The sequence below is a fragment of the Euphorbia lathyris genome, chromosome 1 (genome assembly GCF_963576675.1).
Source record: "Euphorbia lathyris chromosome 1, ddEupLath1.1, whole genome shotgun sequence".
Taxonomy (NCBI): domain Eukaryota; kingdom Viridiplantae; phylum Streptophyta; class Magnoliopsida; order Malpighiales; family Euphorbiaceae; genus Euphorbia; species Euphorbia lathyris.
Genome location: NC_088910.1, coordinates 128,288,177 through 128,306,373, shown reverse-complemented (window position 1 = coordinate 128,306,373; position 18,197 = coordinate 128,288,177). Strand labels below are relative to the sequence as shown.

The 18,197-nt window shown below is 31.4% G+C and overlaps 1 protein-coding gene across 2 annotated transcripts; it reads right to left on the bottom strand.

Annotated features, from left to right (window-relative positions):
* Positions 1-3,363: 3,363 nt before the first annotated feature.
* LOC136215102 (glutamine-dependent NAD(+) synthetase-like) lies at positions 3,364-16,845 on the bottom strand. 2 transcript variants are annotated; one of them, XM_066002915.1, is made up of 13 exons: positions 16,708-16,845; positions 15,202-15,407; positions 12,134-12,439; positions 10,144-10,370; positions 9,857-9,960; positions 9,566-9,700; positions 7,957-8,125; positions 7,522-7,657; positions 6,526-6,664; positions 5,661-5,837; positions 4,561-4,782; positions 3,895-4,023; positions 3,364-3,551 (listed from the first exon to the last, which is right to left on the bottom strand). In XM_066002915.1, the coding sequence occupies exons 2-13, from the start codon at positions 15,393-15,395 to the stop codon at positions 3,378-3,380; spliced, it is 2,112 nt and encodes a 703-aa protein (XP_065858987.1). In that variant the 5' UTR covers positions 15,396-15,407; positions 16,708-16,845; the 3' UTR covers positions 3,364-3,377. The 2 variants fall into 2 exon arrangements, with proteins under 2 accessions (XP_065858987.1, XP_065858988.1); XM_066002916.1 differs by lacking the exon at positions 15,202-15,407.
* Positions 16,846-18,197: the final 1,352 nt, after the last annotated feature.

Genomic DNA, 18,197 nt, shown 5'->3' with positions numbered 1-18,197 from the left:
TTTCCAAATTCTCAATAAGTATGAATAAAAAAAATATTCAATCTCTATTACGAAAGTCTTATGTTTAAGAACAAGCCAAGAGAAACCATAACGAATCTCAATTGAACTTGTAACGAAACGAAGAACCATTTGGAAGTCAAGCTCAACCAACACCTGCGGATACCCCGAAATAGAACCCCCTAAAGCTCAGCTAAAGAAGAGGTAAAAAAACAAATATTGACATGAAAGCCATCACACCAAAATACCATTTGAATCACAAAGAAGACCATTAGCAGAAGCCATATTACAAGCTCCATCCGTATTCAATTTTCATCCAACCGGGTCTGACAATTTCCAAGCAATTTAAATAGAACAAGGCATCGAAACAACATTATTCTTCAACGGTTTTTGGACTAGCACGATCTCCTTCGCACTGGAGATAAGAAAATCAAGGCAACCTTAGACATTCCATTACCATTAAAAATTAAAGTTTTTGTGCAAAAGATAGGATGGTATCATGTCCGTAGTTGAGCATGTGCAATGTGCCCAACTGCACACGTCCCCAATTTGGAGGGCTCCCAATTTTTTTCTTTATTTTATGAAATTTTATTGTCTTTCTTTGGTTTAATTCGGTATATACAATTTTGTATATTTTTATTAGCAAAAAAATATCATTAGCCGATCTTTCAACTTTTGGTTTATTAAGCTTTTGATCTTTTATGTAAATACATTAAACTTCTGATCTTTTTTTTTTGTCACATTAAGTCCCTGATAACTAAAAAAAATCAATTTTTGAACATAAAACTCGGTTAACAAAGTATTATTCATTGCACCTACATTTGAAATTTGTATTTTTTCACTGTTTGAAAAGCAGTTTTGGATGTGTAAAATGACAATAGAAAAACTGTATAAACCTTAATTCAAACTGTAAAAATTATTTTTTTTATAATTCAAATACAGATGAAATTAATAACGTCTTTTTTAATAGAATTAGATGTTCACAACTTACTAATTTGTAAGCAAAGGCTTAATGAGATAAAAAAAATGATCAGGAGTTTAATGTATCCAAATAATAGATCAATGGCTTAATAAACTGAAAAATCAGAGGCATAACTATGCTTTTTGCCTTTTATTAACTTCCGTTTTGATTATTGAGTTCACCTAATGAATTGGATGTGACGGGGCGTTAAACCTTTATTTACGGTTAGACCTGTTCATGGGATGGGTTGGGCTGGGTTTGGACCGTACCTAATCGAGTTTCTCATATATTTACATTGTCCAGGCCCAGCCCAGGCCATAGTATATTCACATCGGGCTCGAGTCGGGCTGGGTTAGGTTAAAAATATGAATTAAAAACAAAAATTAATTATAATTCTAACACATAAAATTACAACTAAATTTATTGTACTGGTCAAATATTAAATTATATTTGTAAGTGTCAATTTTAACAAAATCAAAGCTTAGTATTATAAATTAAAAAACAGTTACTTTCAATTAAAAAAAAGAAACAGTTGATAATATATATATTTTTTAAACGATAATATACATTCTTCTAAACTATTATACATATATAATGTATATTAAATTTCTAGTCAATTGATCAAAAGAAATCAACAATTGTAATTGTAATTGATATCCTAAAATTAAAAAATCAGAGATATATATATATATATATATATAAAGGTAGAGCGGGCCGGGCTGGGCCAATTCGGATTTTCAAAATAAATCTCAAGTCCAACCCATTTTATATGTGGGCTTGTGCGGGTTCGGGCTGGACCGGGTTAAATGGTGAATATACATGTCCAAGCCCAGCCCATGATGGACGGGCTTGGGCGGACCAATGGGTTTTTGAACAGGTCTATTTACAGTTAAACATTGTTTTGAGTTTTTCAATTATGAATCTTGATGTGAAAAACTCATGAAAAAAAAAATTGAAGTGTTAATTCGGTCTTAAAGATAGATCTGGACATGAACCGGGCTGGATCGGACAGGGCCTGTCGGGCTTTTAATAAAACCTAACGAGCCCAAGTCCAGCTCAGCCCACAATAAATTGAGTCGAGCTCGGGCCTAAAATATAAATCTCAGGCCCGTCCATCCAAGCCCATTTGTATATTTTAAAAAAAATACAATCAAAATGTCACACCAACTTTTCTTAATAAAAAAATAGTACACATAACATAATACTTAATAAGTTTGGAAAAATTATAATAAACTACTAACTGTGTATCGAAATATCAAATCCAAAATAAATTACAACATAAAAAATATAATTAATTTATAATATATAAAAATATATATAGTATATCAGGTTGGACCGATGGAAAATTCATATAGCCCAAGTCCAGTCCAGCCCGCAATAAATTGAGTCGAGCTCGGGCCTAAAATACGAATCTCAGGCACGTCCATCCAAGCCCATTTGTATATTTTTAAAAAAATACAATCAAAATGTCACACCAACTTTTCTTAATAAAAAAATAGTACACACAACACACTACTTAATAAGTTTGGAAAAATTCTAATAAACTACAAATTGTCTATCGAAATATCAAATCCAAAATAAATTACAACATAAAAATATAATTAATTTATATTTATAAATTATAATATATAAAAATATATATAGTATATCGGGCTGGATCGATGGAAAATTCATATAGCCCAAGTCCGCCCAGTTTCTGACGGGCTTATACGGGCTTGGACCGCACTGGGCCTGATACCAATTTCATGTGTTCAAACCCGACTAAATAGGTCTGGGCCGGCCGGACTCGCCGGTCCATGCCCAGGTCTACTTAAAGATGAGCTCTTGATAAGTTTCGTTACAAAAGAATTACAAGTTCATCTTAAAAATCAAAAGATTATCACTGAAAATGTGGCAACTACTCAGAATGATTCACACAGTCACTACTGTAATTCAATCAAATCAACTTGAAAATTCAGAATTGTGTTTTTATGTTTCACACAGGCCTCCGAAATCTTTAAGAAGGCTTGGATGGTATCAGTCCACTTTTCACAAGTTTTAGGGACAAATGCTCTCATTTTCATATTTGTCATCCAACATTTCATAGACAAGTTTACAAACATTTGAAGCCTGTGATCATAATGTTGAATCAGAAAATCAGTTGCAGTTCTCAAAATTTTATGGTCCGTCCGATAAAAAAAATTGAGTCATATTCATTAAAAAAAAAAATTAATATTTTTATATAATAATAATGTTTTTATAAAATGAAATACCAAAATATTTTAACTTAATTTTTTATATGATAAATATAATTTAATTAGATATTGTATAATAATAAAATTGGTATTTTAAGATTCTTAGACCGTCAGATTCTAATTTTTGATATATGAAAAAATAAAAAAAAATTTAATTAAATATCATATAAAAAAAATTGGAGCCCTTAAATTTGGGGCATGGGTGGCGGAGAAGTTTCTTGTACTCCCTCTTCCTTCTCTCCTGCATTTGATCCTTGAAGTTCCTGAACAAGCTGATCGATCTTACGAAATTGATAAGGCCATCTTGTGTTATAAAGAAACTGACGAAGATCGCATCTGTTGTCATCTGCTGAGTATCTCTGCAATAATAAAAATGGCATTAGGTTAGGTTCTGTTTGGACCGTTATTTTTCGTTACAAAAAAAGATTACGGTCACTAAATTTCGAGGTTTATTTTACAAATCTCATTACTTTTTCAATAAAATTATGAAACTTCATATTTAATTTTAATAAAGTAATTTTGTCAAAACAGTTTATTATAGACCAATTTAGCGCCATGTAGAATGAAGATGTGGTTTTTAAATTATTATTTATTTTGTCGTTTAGGATGTGATCACTCTGAACACAAAAGTTAAATATGCCCAACATGACGTTTAGTCAACACATAATCAACTATTTTCTATACTACGCTAACATCAAATACCTCGACATGACAGAAAGGTGTCAAGACAGTCATTTTGTGTCGATTAACGGAATAATTCTTGAAGAAATTTTTCACCCTTTCAGCTACTTCTGATGGAGTTAAGCTTGAAGCCCATTTGTGGCAGAGATTCTGCAATAAACATCGTACAACATTTGCAACAATAAGACCTAAAAATACGGATAAATATATATACGATGATTGAAGTTTCGAGTCTATTTCATAACATTTATTTTCTATCAACAAAATTATTGAATTTTTCACCACAATTGATTTCAATAGACATTTCATCAATTTGTCTTCAGAAATTCTCGGGAACGTTATCGTGACACAAAAGATTGACTATAATATCAACTAAGCACCATGTCCGACTTTTATAGCTGATGTGATAGAAACATGTATGCCACTAGGCATATTTTAAGCTTTTTTCTTTTGAAAAATCACATTCTTATCAGACGTTATGCTTAATTAACATATAGTTAACTGTTTATTTGTACCACGTCAACATTTTGAAAATTTGTTATATACAAACTGAATATTTTATTAAAATTAAATGTAAAATTCAATGGTTTTTCCGAAATGAAATGAAGTTTAATAACTTTTGTGATAAAATCATATTCGAAAAACTTCAGTGACAATCGGTACAATCTATCCTAATAAAAGACATACCTGAAACATAGACACAGGCCCACAACGCAGATTTCGTCGCCATTTACCGTAGATCGATTCTTCCTCGTTTATCGTTTCAGCTGCATTTTCATCGCCTTTTTTTGTGCAAAAAGTGGCTAAGGACGAGTAGCCGAGATTTGTAGCAGCCCATTGAAGAAATGCTTGAATATCTTGCTTATTCAGAGTTCCAATTGGATTTAAATCTGCTGAGCTACAACCATACTGCAACAAGAAATTAGAAATGGATTTTGGTAAGAAATCAATTGAGTCAGGGGCGGAACTACAGGGGTTACGGAGGTTCATCGACCCACCGACTGCAAGCGGAAAATATTGAAAATTATAGACCGACAAAATTTTCCGTCGCTAAATACAATATTTCCGCATTAACTTCGCTAGTTTCAGAATCTATGACAACAAATTTGACACTACTATTTTCAGATCGGGTTCCAACCGGGTTAGACCATACTAAGGGAACTAATTTCTAAGTCCAACCCGGCATGATCTGCTTAACTGATATATTTATTTAAAAATAAAATAAAATAAAACTATAATTATAAATAATAAAAATGAATAAAATCTAGTAAATCTCAACAAACATAAATGTTAAATAAAATTAAGGGTTAATTATAAATAACTACTCTGTAGTTTGGACAATTTGGAGATCAATGTCTGTCGTATTTCTTTTTGCAAACACAATCCAGTGGTTGCAAAATTTTACATGTTTTTTTACTTTGTCAAATTTAGCCGATAACGACCTCAAAATGAAAATTTTCAAGAATTAAAGTTGTTTAGTATCATATTTACTATGGAACTATATTTCTAATTTTTCAAAATCATCATTTTTGGAGTTTTCTCTTTCTAAACATTATCTTTCTCTCATATAAAAAAAATACCTAAATAACCTCAAACCTAAAAAGTTGAAGAATTAAAATTGCTTAAAATATCATTTAACTTTTCAAAAAATTCATTTCGAGGTCGTTATCGAACCAAATTCTGACAAAGTGAACCCAAACTTGCTAAATATCGAATATATATGTTCAAGCCTAATCCATAAAGGGCGGAAAGAAAAAAAAAACTTGCTTTAAACAATATATAGATACCTTAGTGAGTTGGCCAATGAGTTGCTCATCTGCATTAGAACTACTCAAAACAAGATAAACCCCAGATTTGTTATGAACCCAAGGCAAGGTTGAAGCTAATGTATGAGCTAACACCATTCTGATTCGAGCTTGAACGTCCTTCAATCCTCGGTTCTCAACACAAGAACCCCCATCTCCCTGCAAAAGATCGATACTCAATCATCTGTTCTGGGGTCAATCGAATAATCTGGATAAGTAAAGAGGTCATGATGTTAAGTCATGAATGTACTAACAATAGTTACATATTTGGTCACGAGGAAGTGTTTGAGATGATAACAAAAAAAAAAAAAACTATGTTTAGACTTTATCTATTAACTTAACCTTTTAAACCAAATTGTCGAGATTCAAATCCCGAAAACATTCATTTGTTAGCTGGAGTGCTAAAGTAAATAATGCATATGGATGTACATCTATAGGGGTCACAAACGGTACATTGGTCTCAAATTCTCGAGAGAAAATATTGAAAATTATATTTATCAACAGAAAAATCTGACACTAAACATAAAAATTATGCGATGATTCGTTATTTCGAGAATCTGTACTAATTTTGAAATCACGAAGATGTGGTTCCAAGCGGACTGATCCTCTGCTTAAGAAGAGGGTCTATAACCAGGGAGGGATCCAGGAGGGAGTAGGGGCTTCAGCACCCACTAGTCACAAGAAATCGTTAAAATTCTACGAAACTATGTATGGGATTTTGATTTTTTTTTTTTTTATGTAGAACACCTAAAAAAAAAACATCAATTTAGCATCAGAAATTATGAGAGACCACCATAAGTACTCCTTTCAGTGAATTCTGGATTCTGGATTCGTCAAGACTTCCTACCTTATTTTGTGGCCGCTTGCCGACAAGTTTTTGGACAACGGACAATAGTGTTGAAACAATAGTGTCTATAGAAACATCAAGATGCCATGAACCAATCTCTTGTGCTAGAATTTTTGCTTGCTTTCTTGATGATTCACAACTGCAAAAGATTAAACATTTTGATTTTGATTTGTTATTCACAACTGCATATACATATTTAGTTTCTCCAATTTACACCCGAACGCCTTATTAATTAGCTTCTTATTTCCTTGTGGCGGTACTAGATGCACCACTAATATTTAAGCAAGTTGAGGTGGCAATAATATTATTTTAAAAGTTTGTGAGTTATTAGACATTTGAGTGTAAGTTGGAGTGACTCATTTGACTAAAAAATCAAATTATGAATTAAATTGATACTTAGAATTCATTTTTTAGATCAAGTAAGCCAAGTTTATACTTGGCTTAATATATTAAGGGGCCTCCCTATTTGGTCCATAAAAAACTGATTGATTTTTTGAATTTTGGAGATATTTTATTAGTTTAGTAAAAGTGATCTATTGACTCACTGAACTTATTTAAAGTGATCTACTAATCCTATAAATTTGTTTAAATAGACACATTTGGCTCCCTAAACTTACTTAAAATGATATAGGCTTCAATTTGTCTGAATCTTTTCTTGCTTTGTCACATACCGGGGCAGACCGACAATGGGTTCTTGGCCCTCCGGCCAGCCCAATAATACATTTTAGTATAGTAGACCAATGATTTGAATCCGTCAAAATCCTCAGTTGGTCCTCCAACCCGACTAGCAACCCTTTTTAAAATTTTACGCCCCTGTAACTTTATCTTACATTCACCTCTTGTTACATACATCGGGGGTTAATCATATCAGTTTAAGCAGGTTCAAGATTTCATCGAAAAGTTCAAGATTCATAGATGAATAGATTTTTTAGACCAAGTTCAAAAATCAGTAGTAAATTCAACATTATTGAATAGTTGTGGTGTAGATTTATGAACCTGTTTTGAGAACCCATAAAAACAGTGTAAAATACGCGGTTTGCGAATTCTTTGCTGTCTTTTGGAAATTGGCCATTGCTGTAACATCCAATTCGTATTGCATCAGCTTTGACTTGCTCATTTCCATCCTCAATCTCTGCAAACTTATTCTAATAAGTCTTCGTATTTCTTTTTATATAATTAATCTAATTATTCGATTTGAGACTATGCTTTTAAAATTATAACTTTTTATAATTCGAAATAAGATTTGTACAGTATTTTTTATAACTGTATCAAATATATAAAAAAATTATTTTCGAATGGTTAAACATGTAAATTTTAAATGCAAATGAAGTAATGCCTATATGTAATTACAACCAATCAATTGCTAAATATATGAAATTAAATTATTAGAAATTTAAAAAAAAAAAATATCCGTTTAATTAAAGAATTTACCTTTGACAACAAGTTGGCACATGGAGCCAACAATAGCAGCCACACAGGAACTATCTTGTGCCCCAGAAAGAGGAAGCAAAAACCCACAAGCTTCACTTCTTCTTAAGTAGTCCCAAAGCCAGCAAGCAGGCCCCAAGCTTATTTCCTCTTCAGGAGAGTAAGGACTGATCTGCAAATATATAATTATAACCATGCCAATTTTAGAAAACATGGATAATTTCCCTCAACATTTATATTATTTGAAATTCTTATATGGATCAAATACTAGAGAATGAGTTACTTTATGAACAAATTTATACTTATGGCCCTAAATTTTGGTTTATAAAGAAGTTCTTTATAGCCCCCGAACAAAACCGGACTTAATGCAAAGTGTCCCTTGTGAAAGTAAACGGCCACAAAATGACCATTGATTATCTCAATAGAAAAATCCAAAAATTAAAGTTGTACGTTTAACACCCTATTTCACGTGGAACCACGTGTTTACTTTTTTTAAATCACTATCTCTAAACAACCACTTTCGTCTCCACTAATCAAAACAACACATAAATGAACTAAAAACTAAAAAGTTCAAAAATTAAAATTCAATGGAATATAATTTCTATCAACTTTAGAATAGAAGGTCAAAGATTAGAGATTTTATATATTAGTAAAGGACAAATTTCAGGGTCTAGTTACATGTAGGAGGCGTGTGGTTGTTTCTTTTTATGCTAATGTTTGCTTTTTACTTTCAAAATGGAGAGTATTAGGGAGCTTCTGATTATCTTTTGCACCTAAAAAATAACATCTTACAAAAACAGAGAATCTCTGGTTCTTGGAAAATCAGTCTTTTCTAACAGCAAACACCAAACCGTGATTAACAAACAGTAAATAAAACAAACGTACCCGTAATTTCAAGTTTAGAGGATATAAAGAAAGTAAAACCGCACTCCATAAATTGATTAAGCGTATGACTAGTTCTTCTTTTCGTAGCCCTTTTTGTTGATTTATTCAAACAGTAAATATAGATTGTTTGATTAATATAACGGAGAAATAATTGCGGATTAACATTTACTAGCTACCAACAAACAATAGAGATGTGAAACAGTGGCGGAACCAGGAGCTCGAATGACCCGGGGCTCAAACACATCAATAAAAAATAAATTCAAAACGTTAAAAAAAATCGGAATTAACTGTGTGGTTGACGGTAAAAATATTATCATTTATTTTTTTTAAGAAACTAGCATTGACCGAGTTGAATATTAAATATGTTTATTTTTTTAATGGTAAAGATATATTAAAAATGAATTTAAAAGTGTTATGAAAATAAAAATAAAGAGTTCATTTAAAAATAAAAACTTTTTAAAATAAAATAAGGTTGAAGGGAATCAAACACAAGACCTTTCAAATAAAAGCAAGGATCTTTAACCATCTCATCTACCTTTAAACATTGATATAATACTATATAGAGTCAATATAATTCTCTCCAAAATATTACGAGACACCATTACTAAAAAAAAAAATTTCTCAATTCTCGGACGGCCGGCCAGGGCTGGAGCCCCGGCCAACCCCCCCGGTTCCGCCCCTGATGTGAAACAAACAAGTGCTAAATAAGTTACGATTTGATTCAAACCTTTATTGGGGTAGAAAGAGGTACTTTGAGATTAAAAGGTTGACATAGTTTGTATGGAGCAACTATTGAAGGTATCATGGTTTTCCCATTTCCTTGCTCTAGAAAAGCACTTGAAGATGCTCTTTTAGCAGCAACCTGCCACCACACCATTAGAATACATAGCAATGGGAACGTGTTCTAGAATAGTTCCGGTGTATATGGACCGGACCAATGAAAAATGCACACGTATTTATATATTGTACGTGTATTTTTTCATTGGTTAGATCCATGTGAATAGAAATCGGAAAGTACCTTATCCAAGTCAACTTGCGCAACCATAACCTCAACATCTTTTAGAGAAAATTGTGACCCTAAAGCTACTACTTCTCCATTTACTACAATGCAAGAGCATCCATCTACAACAAAACATATATATTAAATTCTACGAATAAAATCAATAAAATTCGAGACATTTTAGACTTCTGAATATGCTTAAATTGAATTATTAGCTCTCTAAACTTTTTTAAAATGATATGCGATTCAATTTTAAAGGCCTGATATATTCGGCCTATAAAATTATTGAAATTGAAGGGTTATACCATAATAAAGGCGACCGCCGTCACAACCTCTTTGATTGCCGTAGATATAAACACCTCCAACGCTTTGAGTAGCACCGATCAAAGTTCGAAGGCGAAAATTGATTGCTTTTCCGAGTTGAAAGGAACTTCCACTTGCATTTAAGAAAATTTCAACCCCATTATGTGCAAGATCATCATGAGGAGGAAATGTGCTGAAAAGCTCTCTACAAACTTCAGCAGCAACAACTCTAAATACATATAAAATTATGCTAATTAGTCACAAAACTCAGCTACATTTATTAAAATATAAGGCCAAAAAGCAAGCTCAACTTAGATTAAAAAAAAGTTCAAACAGTGGTAGACATAGGGGCTTTACGGAATCCGTTGGATTCTCACGCGATCGGAATCCACCCTGAAAGGAATGGCTCGGCCACGAAATTCAAATTAACTTCCATGTAATTCATTTTACGATTTGTGAGTTGGACTAGACATAATGAAAATAATAATTGTATTACCGTGACACCTCTAAATGTGTTATTTATTCTTCGACCATTTTTTTCCTGATATTTAATTATCCACTAGAATCTAGATTCGAGCAGAAATTCCCCTCAAAGAGAGAAACTTTTTTATCACAAATTTTCACCACACACAAATTTCAAATCGGGGTATTCAATGAAGTTATAGTTTGTTTTGTAAAAGTTATTCGATTTCATTTCTTTTGATAAAATCACTGAATTTTAGTTTTTTTTAATAAAATCATTTCTATCAATTTATATATAAACTCACTGGAATATTGATGCAACACAAAAAAATAATTTATCATATGTCAATTAAGCGTCACGTTTAAACATATCTGATTTTTATGGTTGATGTGGCAGTGACACTTGTGCCACATGGCACATCATAAGCCATAAAAAGAATTAAAATCACGTACTTATCCAAGATGACACATCATTAGTATATAGCCTTGTCTAATGTACTACGTCAATATTTAAGTGAGTTTTTATACACAAATTGGTTTAAAATAACTTCATTAAAATCAAATCTAAAGTCAATAATTTATTGAAAAAAATTGAAGTTATGTGACCTTTGTCAATATATATGGATTAATTGCATGTATAGTCCTCCAAGTATTAGAAATAGAATGCTCATACCATAAAACTTCATTTTTGAACATTAAATACATCCAATTTTGCATTTTGATTTCTCATGTAGTCATTTAATCAAATTCTAGCAATAATAATCACCAGAATTGACATATGAACGACATATCATCAAACTCATCCTTGTTAAACCGACCCAATCCAGGTTAAAAAAGGGAACAGAGCCGGTTCATTTTTTTTTGTGTGTGTTGTTTTTTGACATAAACATATTGGATTGAGTTTGGTGACATGTAATTTAAAATAAATTAGTCACATGGAAAATACTATGAATTCAATTAACTCTTATCATTGGTGTTCAGATGGACCCGGATGACCATTCACCGTTAAATATAGGCTTGTTAAAATCATATGGTGGAGATTAAAACAAGGGATAAAGGCCAAATTTTAGTACTAATGTTTCAAGGGAAGCGCAGATTTAGTTTTAATAGAAAGAGAGTGATTGACTGGTATTAATTTTAGTCCTAAGTTATCAAAAATTAGAAAAAACTGGTTTGACTGGTATTTAATTGTCACTTTATACCTTCCAAATATCAACTATGTCTACAATATTTAGTGTACTACTAACAAAATTATAAAAATTATGTTAAAATACTAAAAACTAAATCCGCTACAAACACCTATATATAATATAAGCACACAGGGACAGATCCAGGAGCACCAACTGGTCACTGTAAAACGTCAAAATTTTTATAGAAAGTGTGTACGGGTTTTAAATATATATATTTTTTTTAATGTGAAAGCACCTGAAAAATATCAATTTAACAAAGACACTGCCACAAACACCCTTATTAGTGAATCCTGGATCCGTCGTTGTAAACACATAAGGAAACAAATATAGAGGTACTAACGTGTCAAGAAACTGAATGAATCCATAACCAAAAGGTGCAGAATTCTGTGAAATAGCTTCTGAAACATCATTTGGGAGCTGAAAATCTACCATCTTTTCATTCAGCTGCCATGCTTTAAACCATCTGGATTCCATGAAGTTATCAATATTGACAAGCCTCATTTTTGGGCGTATCATTATAATTTTTCTGTTCATACATAAAACTTGGCAATTGTAACGTTCTGATCCTTTCAAAATTGGCATTCCAATGCTGCATAATATTCCATCTGTCCATTCTCCCACTAGAATTTCTTTCAAGCATTCCCATCTGTCAATTTCGAATTAAATTTGCTCAATTCATAGATGCAGAGAAGGAAATTACTCAAAATAATGGAAAAGAAAATCATTCCGAGTCGAACTACCGGGCTCACGGAACCCGGGATAAAAATACCGACGGAATCTGTCTGTAAACTATACATATTCATGGGCTGGGCTGGGCTGGGTCCAACAGACTTTTGTCTAAAAGTGCTCAGCCAAAAGCCCAACCCAGCCCACTGTTAATTTAAGCGGGTTTGGACTCAAAAATCAAATCTCAAGCTCAGTCCATATAAATCTACCTAAATATACATGTATAATTTTTAATAATAAAAAATGAAATTTATACTTAAAAATAAATATTTATATATAAATATATAAATTTATTAATTAATGTTAATAGGCGGGCCGGACTGGACCGACCCGTTCTATTTTTATAAATCCCAAACCCACCAAAAAAAGAGACGGGGTTTGTCGGGCCTGTATTTAAAGATAAATTTTAATGTCCAATTCCAATCTAGGGAATACGAATCTGGGTGACCAGACAGGTATCCGGACCCGTGAACATATCTACTGTAAACACAATTATTTAATTTCGTTAGTTCTAGAATCTGCAACAATAGGAGTTTGTTTCTTATGGATATATTGAGATTTGGGTTCGTAGCTAATGAGGCGTAAATTGCAACAATAGAAGTTTTAATAAATTTACTTAGCTTCACATTTGATTTTAATAAAGTATTTTCGGTCAATTTGTATATTAGAATTTATATAAGACATTCACCTATAAGTTAAATAAATGGTTAATAGACTAATATGAATGACGTATCACGTTTCATTATCGATGTCTAAATTGGTACCGTTTTTAAAATACACATATTAGAGTTATTTTTCTACGTAGAGACTAAATTGATACTTCCCCAAAATCATAAGTCTAATTTGTTACTTTATCCTTTTTAAAATAGTCTATAAACTCTAATAATTATCCATATATTCTACGCAGCTAATGAGATTTAATTATGAGTTAATGTGATTTATTTCATTAATTTTTGATATTATTATTTTTAAATAAAAAAATATAATTTTAAAATGTAGATAAAATAAGGGTATTGCTATTTACCACCCTTAAATTCCTTACTACCGCTATCTTTTGACAATTTTACCCTTTGCATAATTTTTGATTCAAAATTTGAGAAAAAAAATTTGAGAGAAAAATTTAAAATTTGGCCTAAACGGATGCGGCATCCGTTCGGCCCATGGTGGGGGCGGACGCGGCACTCCGACCGACCCATGGTAAGAACGGATGGCGCATCCGCCCCCACCATGGGCCGGGCGGATGCGCCATCCGTTCTCACCATTGGTGGGGTGGAGTGTCACGTCCGCCCCGTTCGGATGCCGCATCCGTTTAGGCCAAATTTTGAATGTGCAAAATCGTAAAATTTTTAGTGACGAAAAATACTAAATCGTTCAATTTTTTATGACGAAAAATGCAAAATTCCCCAATTTTTTATGACAAAAAATACAAAATCGTCATGAAAAATATGTATTATTTTCATGAGTTCTTTGATAAAAAAAACATAAATTTTAATGTTTCCGACTCGTAATCGTCCATTTTCGTGGTTCAGGTTGTTACACATCAATTATTTTCATAATTTCAATTATTGTTTTTCGGGTTTATGATTTTGGAGAGAGAATTTTTAGTTTTTGATCAAAATTATGAGAAGGGCAAAAAAGTCCAAATGAAGACGGTGATAGTAATTTGAGTGCGGTATTTAGCTGCTCACTAAAATAATTTAATAAAATTTAATATTTGTAACTAGATTTATTCATAGACGCCAACGAGGATTGATCTGAGTGGTAAGGAGTTGAATCTCTGCTTATCACTAGGTAATCTGTAAATATCTAGAATTTTATCTGATAAAGTGAATTGTAATTCGGTTAACAGTTCAATCTGATTTAGAATCTTTTTTCTCGGATATTCGATCCGGTTCAAGAACATCCGACATATTTGCTCAATAACATTGAGAATTTGAAAATCTTCATAAATGTACCTAATTAAATCAACTGTATAATTTGTTTCGGTCCTAAAAAAAGTCAACGATTCAATCCAATTCTAGATCTTTTTATTTGTATTTTTTGTTGGATTCAAAAATCTATGAGATTCAGCTCAGCTCGTGTGTTCCCATCTTAAGTGGGTTGAGCTTGGATATAGCTATTTTTCAAAATAGCTCGGTCCATCTCAAACAAGCAAAGCCTGAATACATATGGACTATAGACTAATAGGCCCAAAATCCAAGCTTTGCTCAGCCAAAATAATTATGCATATTTTTTTTCATACATAAAAATTCATAAAAATAATATAGAATAGGTATATATACTAATAATTATAATAATAATAACGAATTTCATTTTAGAATTTTATATACTATTAATTCTAAAAAAAAAGGAACAATTCTTATTAAAAAAAAGCGGATTAGCATGGATTGCACACGGATTTAGAGGTTGTTTAATAATTAACTTAAACACTTAAAATTAATATATTAAGTGTTTATTAACTTTTTTTTTTTATCAATTTTTGGTTTGTTTGAAAACCCCTTAAACTTTTAGTTAAATGAAAAAAAAATTACTTATTTTTGCGTAAGTAAAAATATTTTAAATTAAATATTATTAACTAATACTTTTAAATTTATTATTTTTTTAATATTTGTCACATAATTACATAATTTAATACTTTCATTAATAAAAAAAATTAGAGGGAGAAAGGAATTGATGACTAACGAATGAGTGAAGGTATCGAGTTCAAGAAAATGATCTTCGCAGCCATAACCAGTGATTTCAAGCTCAGGACCAAGTCTAATGGTTGCACCACCTTCTTTAGCCTTTGTGATTGACTCCTTTGTGTTGTTTAAATTGGTGTTAAAATCCATAGCCCATTGGTTCAAGTTGCATGTTGCTACTTTCACCAGTCTCATGATCTTTATATCCTTCAAAATTAACAATAATTCAAACTAAATATTATAATTTCTGTTGTGAAATTAATAAATATTTTATCACTAGTGTGGATTTCGGTTTTGGTGGCTGACGATGCAACGAATCCTCTTGCACCCCAACCCTTTTTTAGGTAGAGAATTGCTTGAAACCACTCTCCTATAATGAATTCTAGCAATCGAAGGTGTAACAGATTTCGCAAACCCCCAAACCCTTTTCCAGAAAGAAATCCGCTTGAACACCTCTTGCTTTAAGTGGATTATGATGTCTAGGATGCAACGAACCCCGTGCACCACTCTAGGTCAGTTTGATATTGGTTTTTCAAATCCTAAAAGTAGTTTTTCCAACTAAAATCAACGTTTATTAAATACAGAAGTACTTTCCTTAAAAGCAGCGTTTAATAAATGAAAATTTACTATCTTTAAAAGCTTGATAAGCTGTAAAAACTGCTTTTAAAAGAAGCTATAATTTGTAGATTTTGAGAAATTAAACTTTCATAACTTATAACGAAAGTTGAACTTTTAGCTACAACAATACCAAACTTACCCTCCATCTCTCTTTCTTACACCTGTATGACCCTCTCCACTGGCAGAGAACATGTTGAAACCACATCTTTCATGCATAGTAAATTTCAGTGATAAAAAAAGGTGCAACGAACTCTTGCATACCACTCGACTTTACCCTATGAAAATGATGGGAGGCTTACGTCATCTCCAACCATCTATTCTATTTTACCTACTTCAGTTCCATTTTTTCCTACTTTATCGTTAATTACACCGTTGTTACAATAATACTTTTCCAATTATCTACTCCATTTATAACTCAAAAATGATATTCTTTTTAATAATAATATTTTATTATTATTATTATATTATTATTTTTACATACCATTTATATTTATATTTTTATTATTTTTCTGAGAATTTTTTCATACAATTGCAATTTAACATTTAAATATGAAACACAAAACTGTAGTATGTATTATTATAATTTTTTAATAACAATAAAAAAATTAAAATTAAAAATTATTCAAATAATAAAAGTCACATAAACTAAAAGTATATAAACATTTAACTACTAAGAGTATACACATTTAAATTAAAAAGAACTCACAATCTATTATATAGCCTATAACATAAACTATATAGTGTAAAAAGAAAAAGAAAAAAATTGTAACCTTACGGTTGCGGCAAAGTTACCGCAAGGTTTTCCAGCATCATTGATTCAATGATATTCTATATTCAGAGTACTATTGGAGATGGTCTTAAGGTTTCAACCAGAAAAAAGAAAACATACCTTCTTTTTAGGCGGAAAGTAATTTGGAACCGCGATTCTGGTGGCTGAGTGTGTAACAGACCGTTCGTATCCGCTCTTCTCACTAACTTGATTGAAAATGAGGGTAGGCTTAGGCTTCAACAAGGAGAAGATAAGAAAGAAATTGATATGCCTTAGCTAGTTTGATTAAATTTAAGGAAATGTGGTGCTTACTTTGGGTAGTGTCACTTTATAAAGGTTTTCAATTATTTCTTTCTTAATTGCTTCACAATGACAACCCAGCATTTGCAGATTTAGAAACAATAAAGAATAAGAATCACATGCCACTCAACTTTCTAGATAATGTTACTTAATGTTGCCAGTGAGAATCCTATTTTTGAATTTGAAAAAAAAAAAAAAAAAAACTTGCATCTAAAACATGAAGTTTCTTGAAACTTGAAATAAAAAATTTATAGTGTTTCAAAAAAAATAAATAAGCCCAGAACTTGTTTTAAGGTCTGATCAATTATTTTTCTATATTGAGCCATTGATTATTGAATTTTTTATGCATCCGGTTCTTATTTAACTCTTTTTATCGAGTTTGGATGACACGCAATGTTAAGGGATTTGGCCTGTTGACATGGACGTTTTCATTTCCATGTGGACAAATAAAAAAATAAGTTTATTGACTATAGGGCACAAAGAGAGTAAAGAGTAAAAATAAATTACAGAAATCGATTTCTAGTAGGTACTTCCAAGATGGAAATCGAGTTTGGAAGAACCTGCTGGAATGGATTTTGTGTTAGGGGACTATTATTTTGCAATTCTATATAACCTACCAGAAATTGATTATGTAATTTCTTTTTACTTTTTAATCTCTATCTCTTCTAGTCAAAAATTTCGTATTTTTTTTTATCCACAAGCTGAATTGCTCTAATGATTAGTGCACCCAAACTCGATGAAAAATTTAAATAAGAGCTGGATTCATAACGGAATCAATGACTAAGGGTTTAATGTAGAAAAATAATTGATAAGAGGATAAGACAAAGTTAATGGACTTAATTATACTTTTTTGCAGCTGAAATAAACAAATTATATTTAAAGTTGATTTTCTGAGGAATTAATCAACAAAAATCAAAATTAGTATCCCAAATTTGACTATTCTTGGATTAAATATTTTTTCTTTTTTTGGTTACAGATTAAATAATTTATTGATACCACAACTTTCCTTGAGATCTACGCAATATTAAAAAAATTATAGCAAGCCCCAAATAAACATGTAAGATTAAGGTCCGTTTGTTTTACCTATTGTTTGCTGTTATGATTTACTGTTTGTTGTTCCTGTTTGCTATTGCTGTTACGGTTTGCTGTTGGAAAAAACTACTTTTCCAAAAAACAGAGATTCTCCGCTTTTATAAAATGCTGCTTTTCAGGTGTAGAAGGCAAACAGGAGATCACTAACCAAACAACTAATACTGTTTTTCAGATGTAAAAGGCAAACATGATGTCACTAGCCAAACACCTAAAAGTTA

What these genes read in the sequence shown, in the direction of transcription:
- LOC136215102 (XM_066002915.1), bottom strand. Translation starts at nt 15,395, where the DNA reads ATGAGACTGGTGAAAGTAGCAACATGCAACTTGAACCAATGGGCTATG. An exon ending in CTCGATACCTTCACTCATTC is followed by an intron (nt 12,440 to 15,201) that starts GTTAGTCATCAA and finishes CGAAATTGACAG; the next exon opens with ATGGGAATGCTTGAAAGAAA. An exon ending in TTCATTCAGTTTCTTGACAC is followed by an intron (nt 10,371 to 12,133) that starts GTTAGTACCTCT and finishes ATATGTATTTAG; the next exon opens with AGTTGTTGCTGCTGAAGTTT.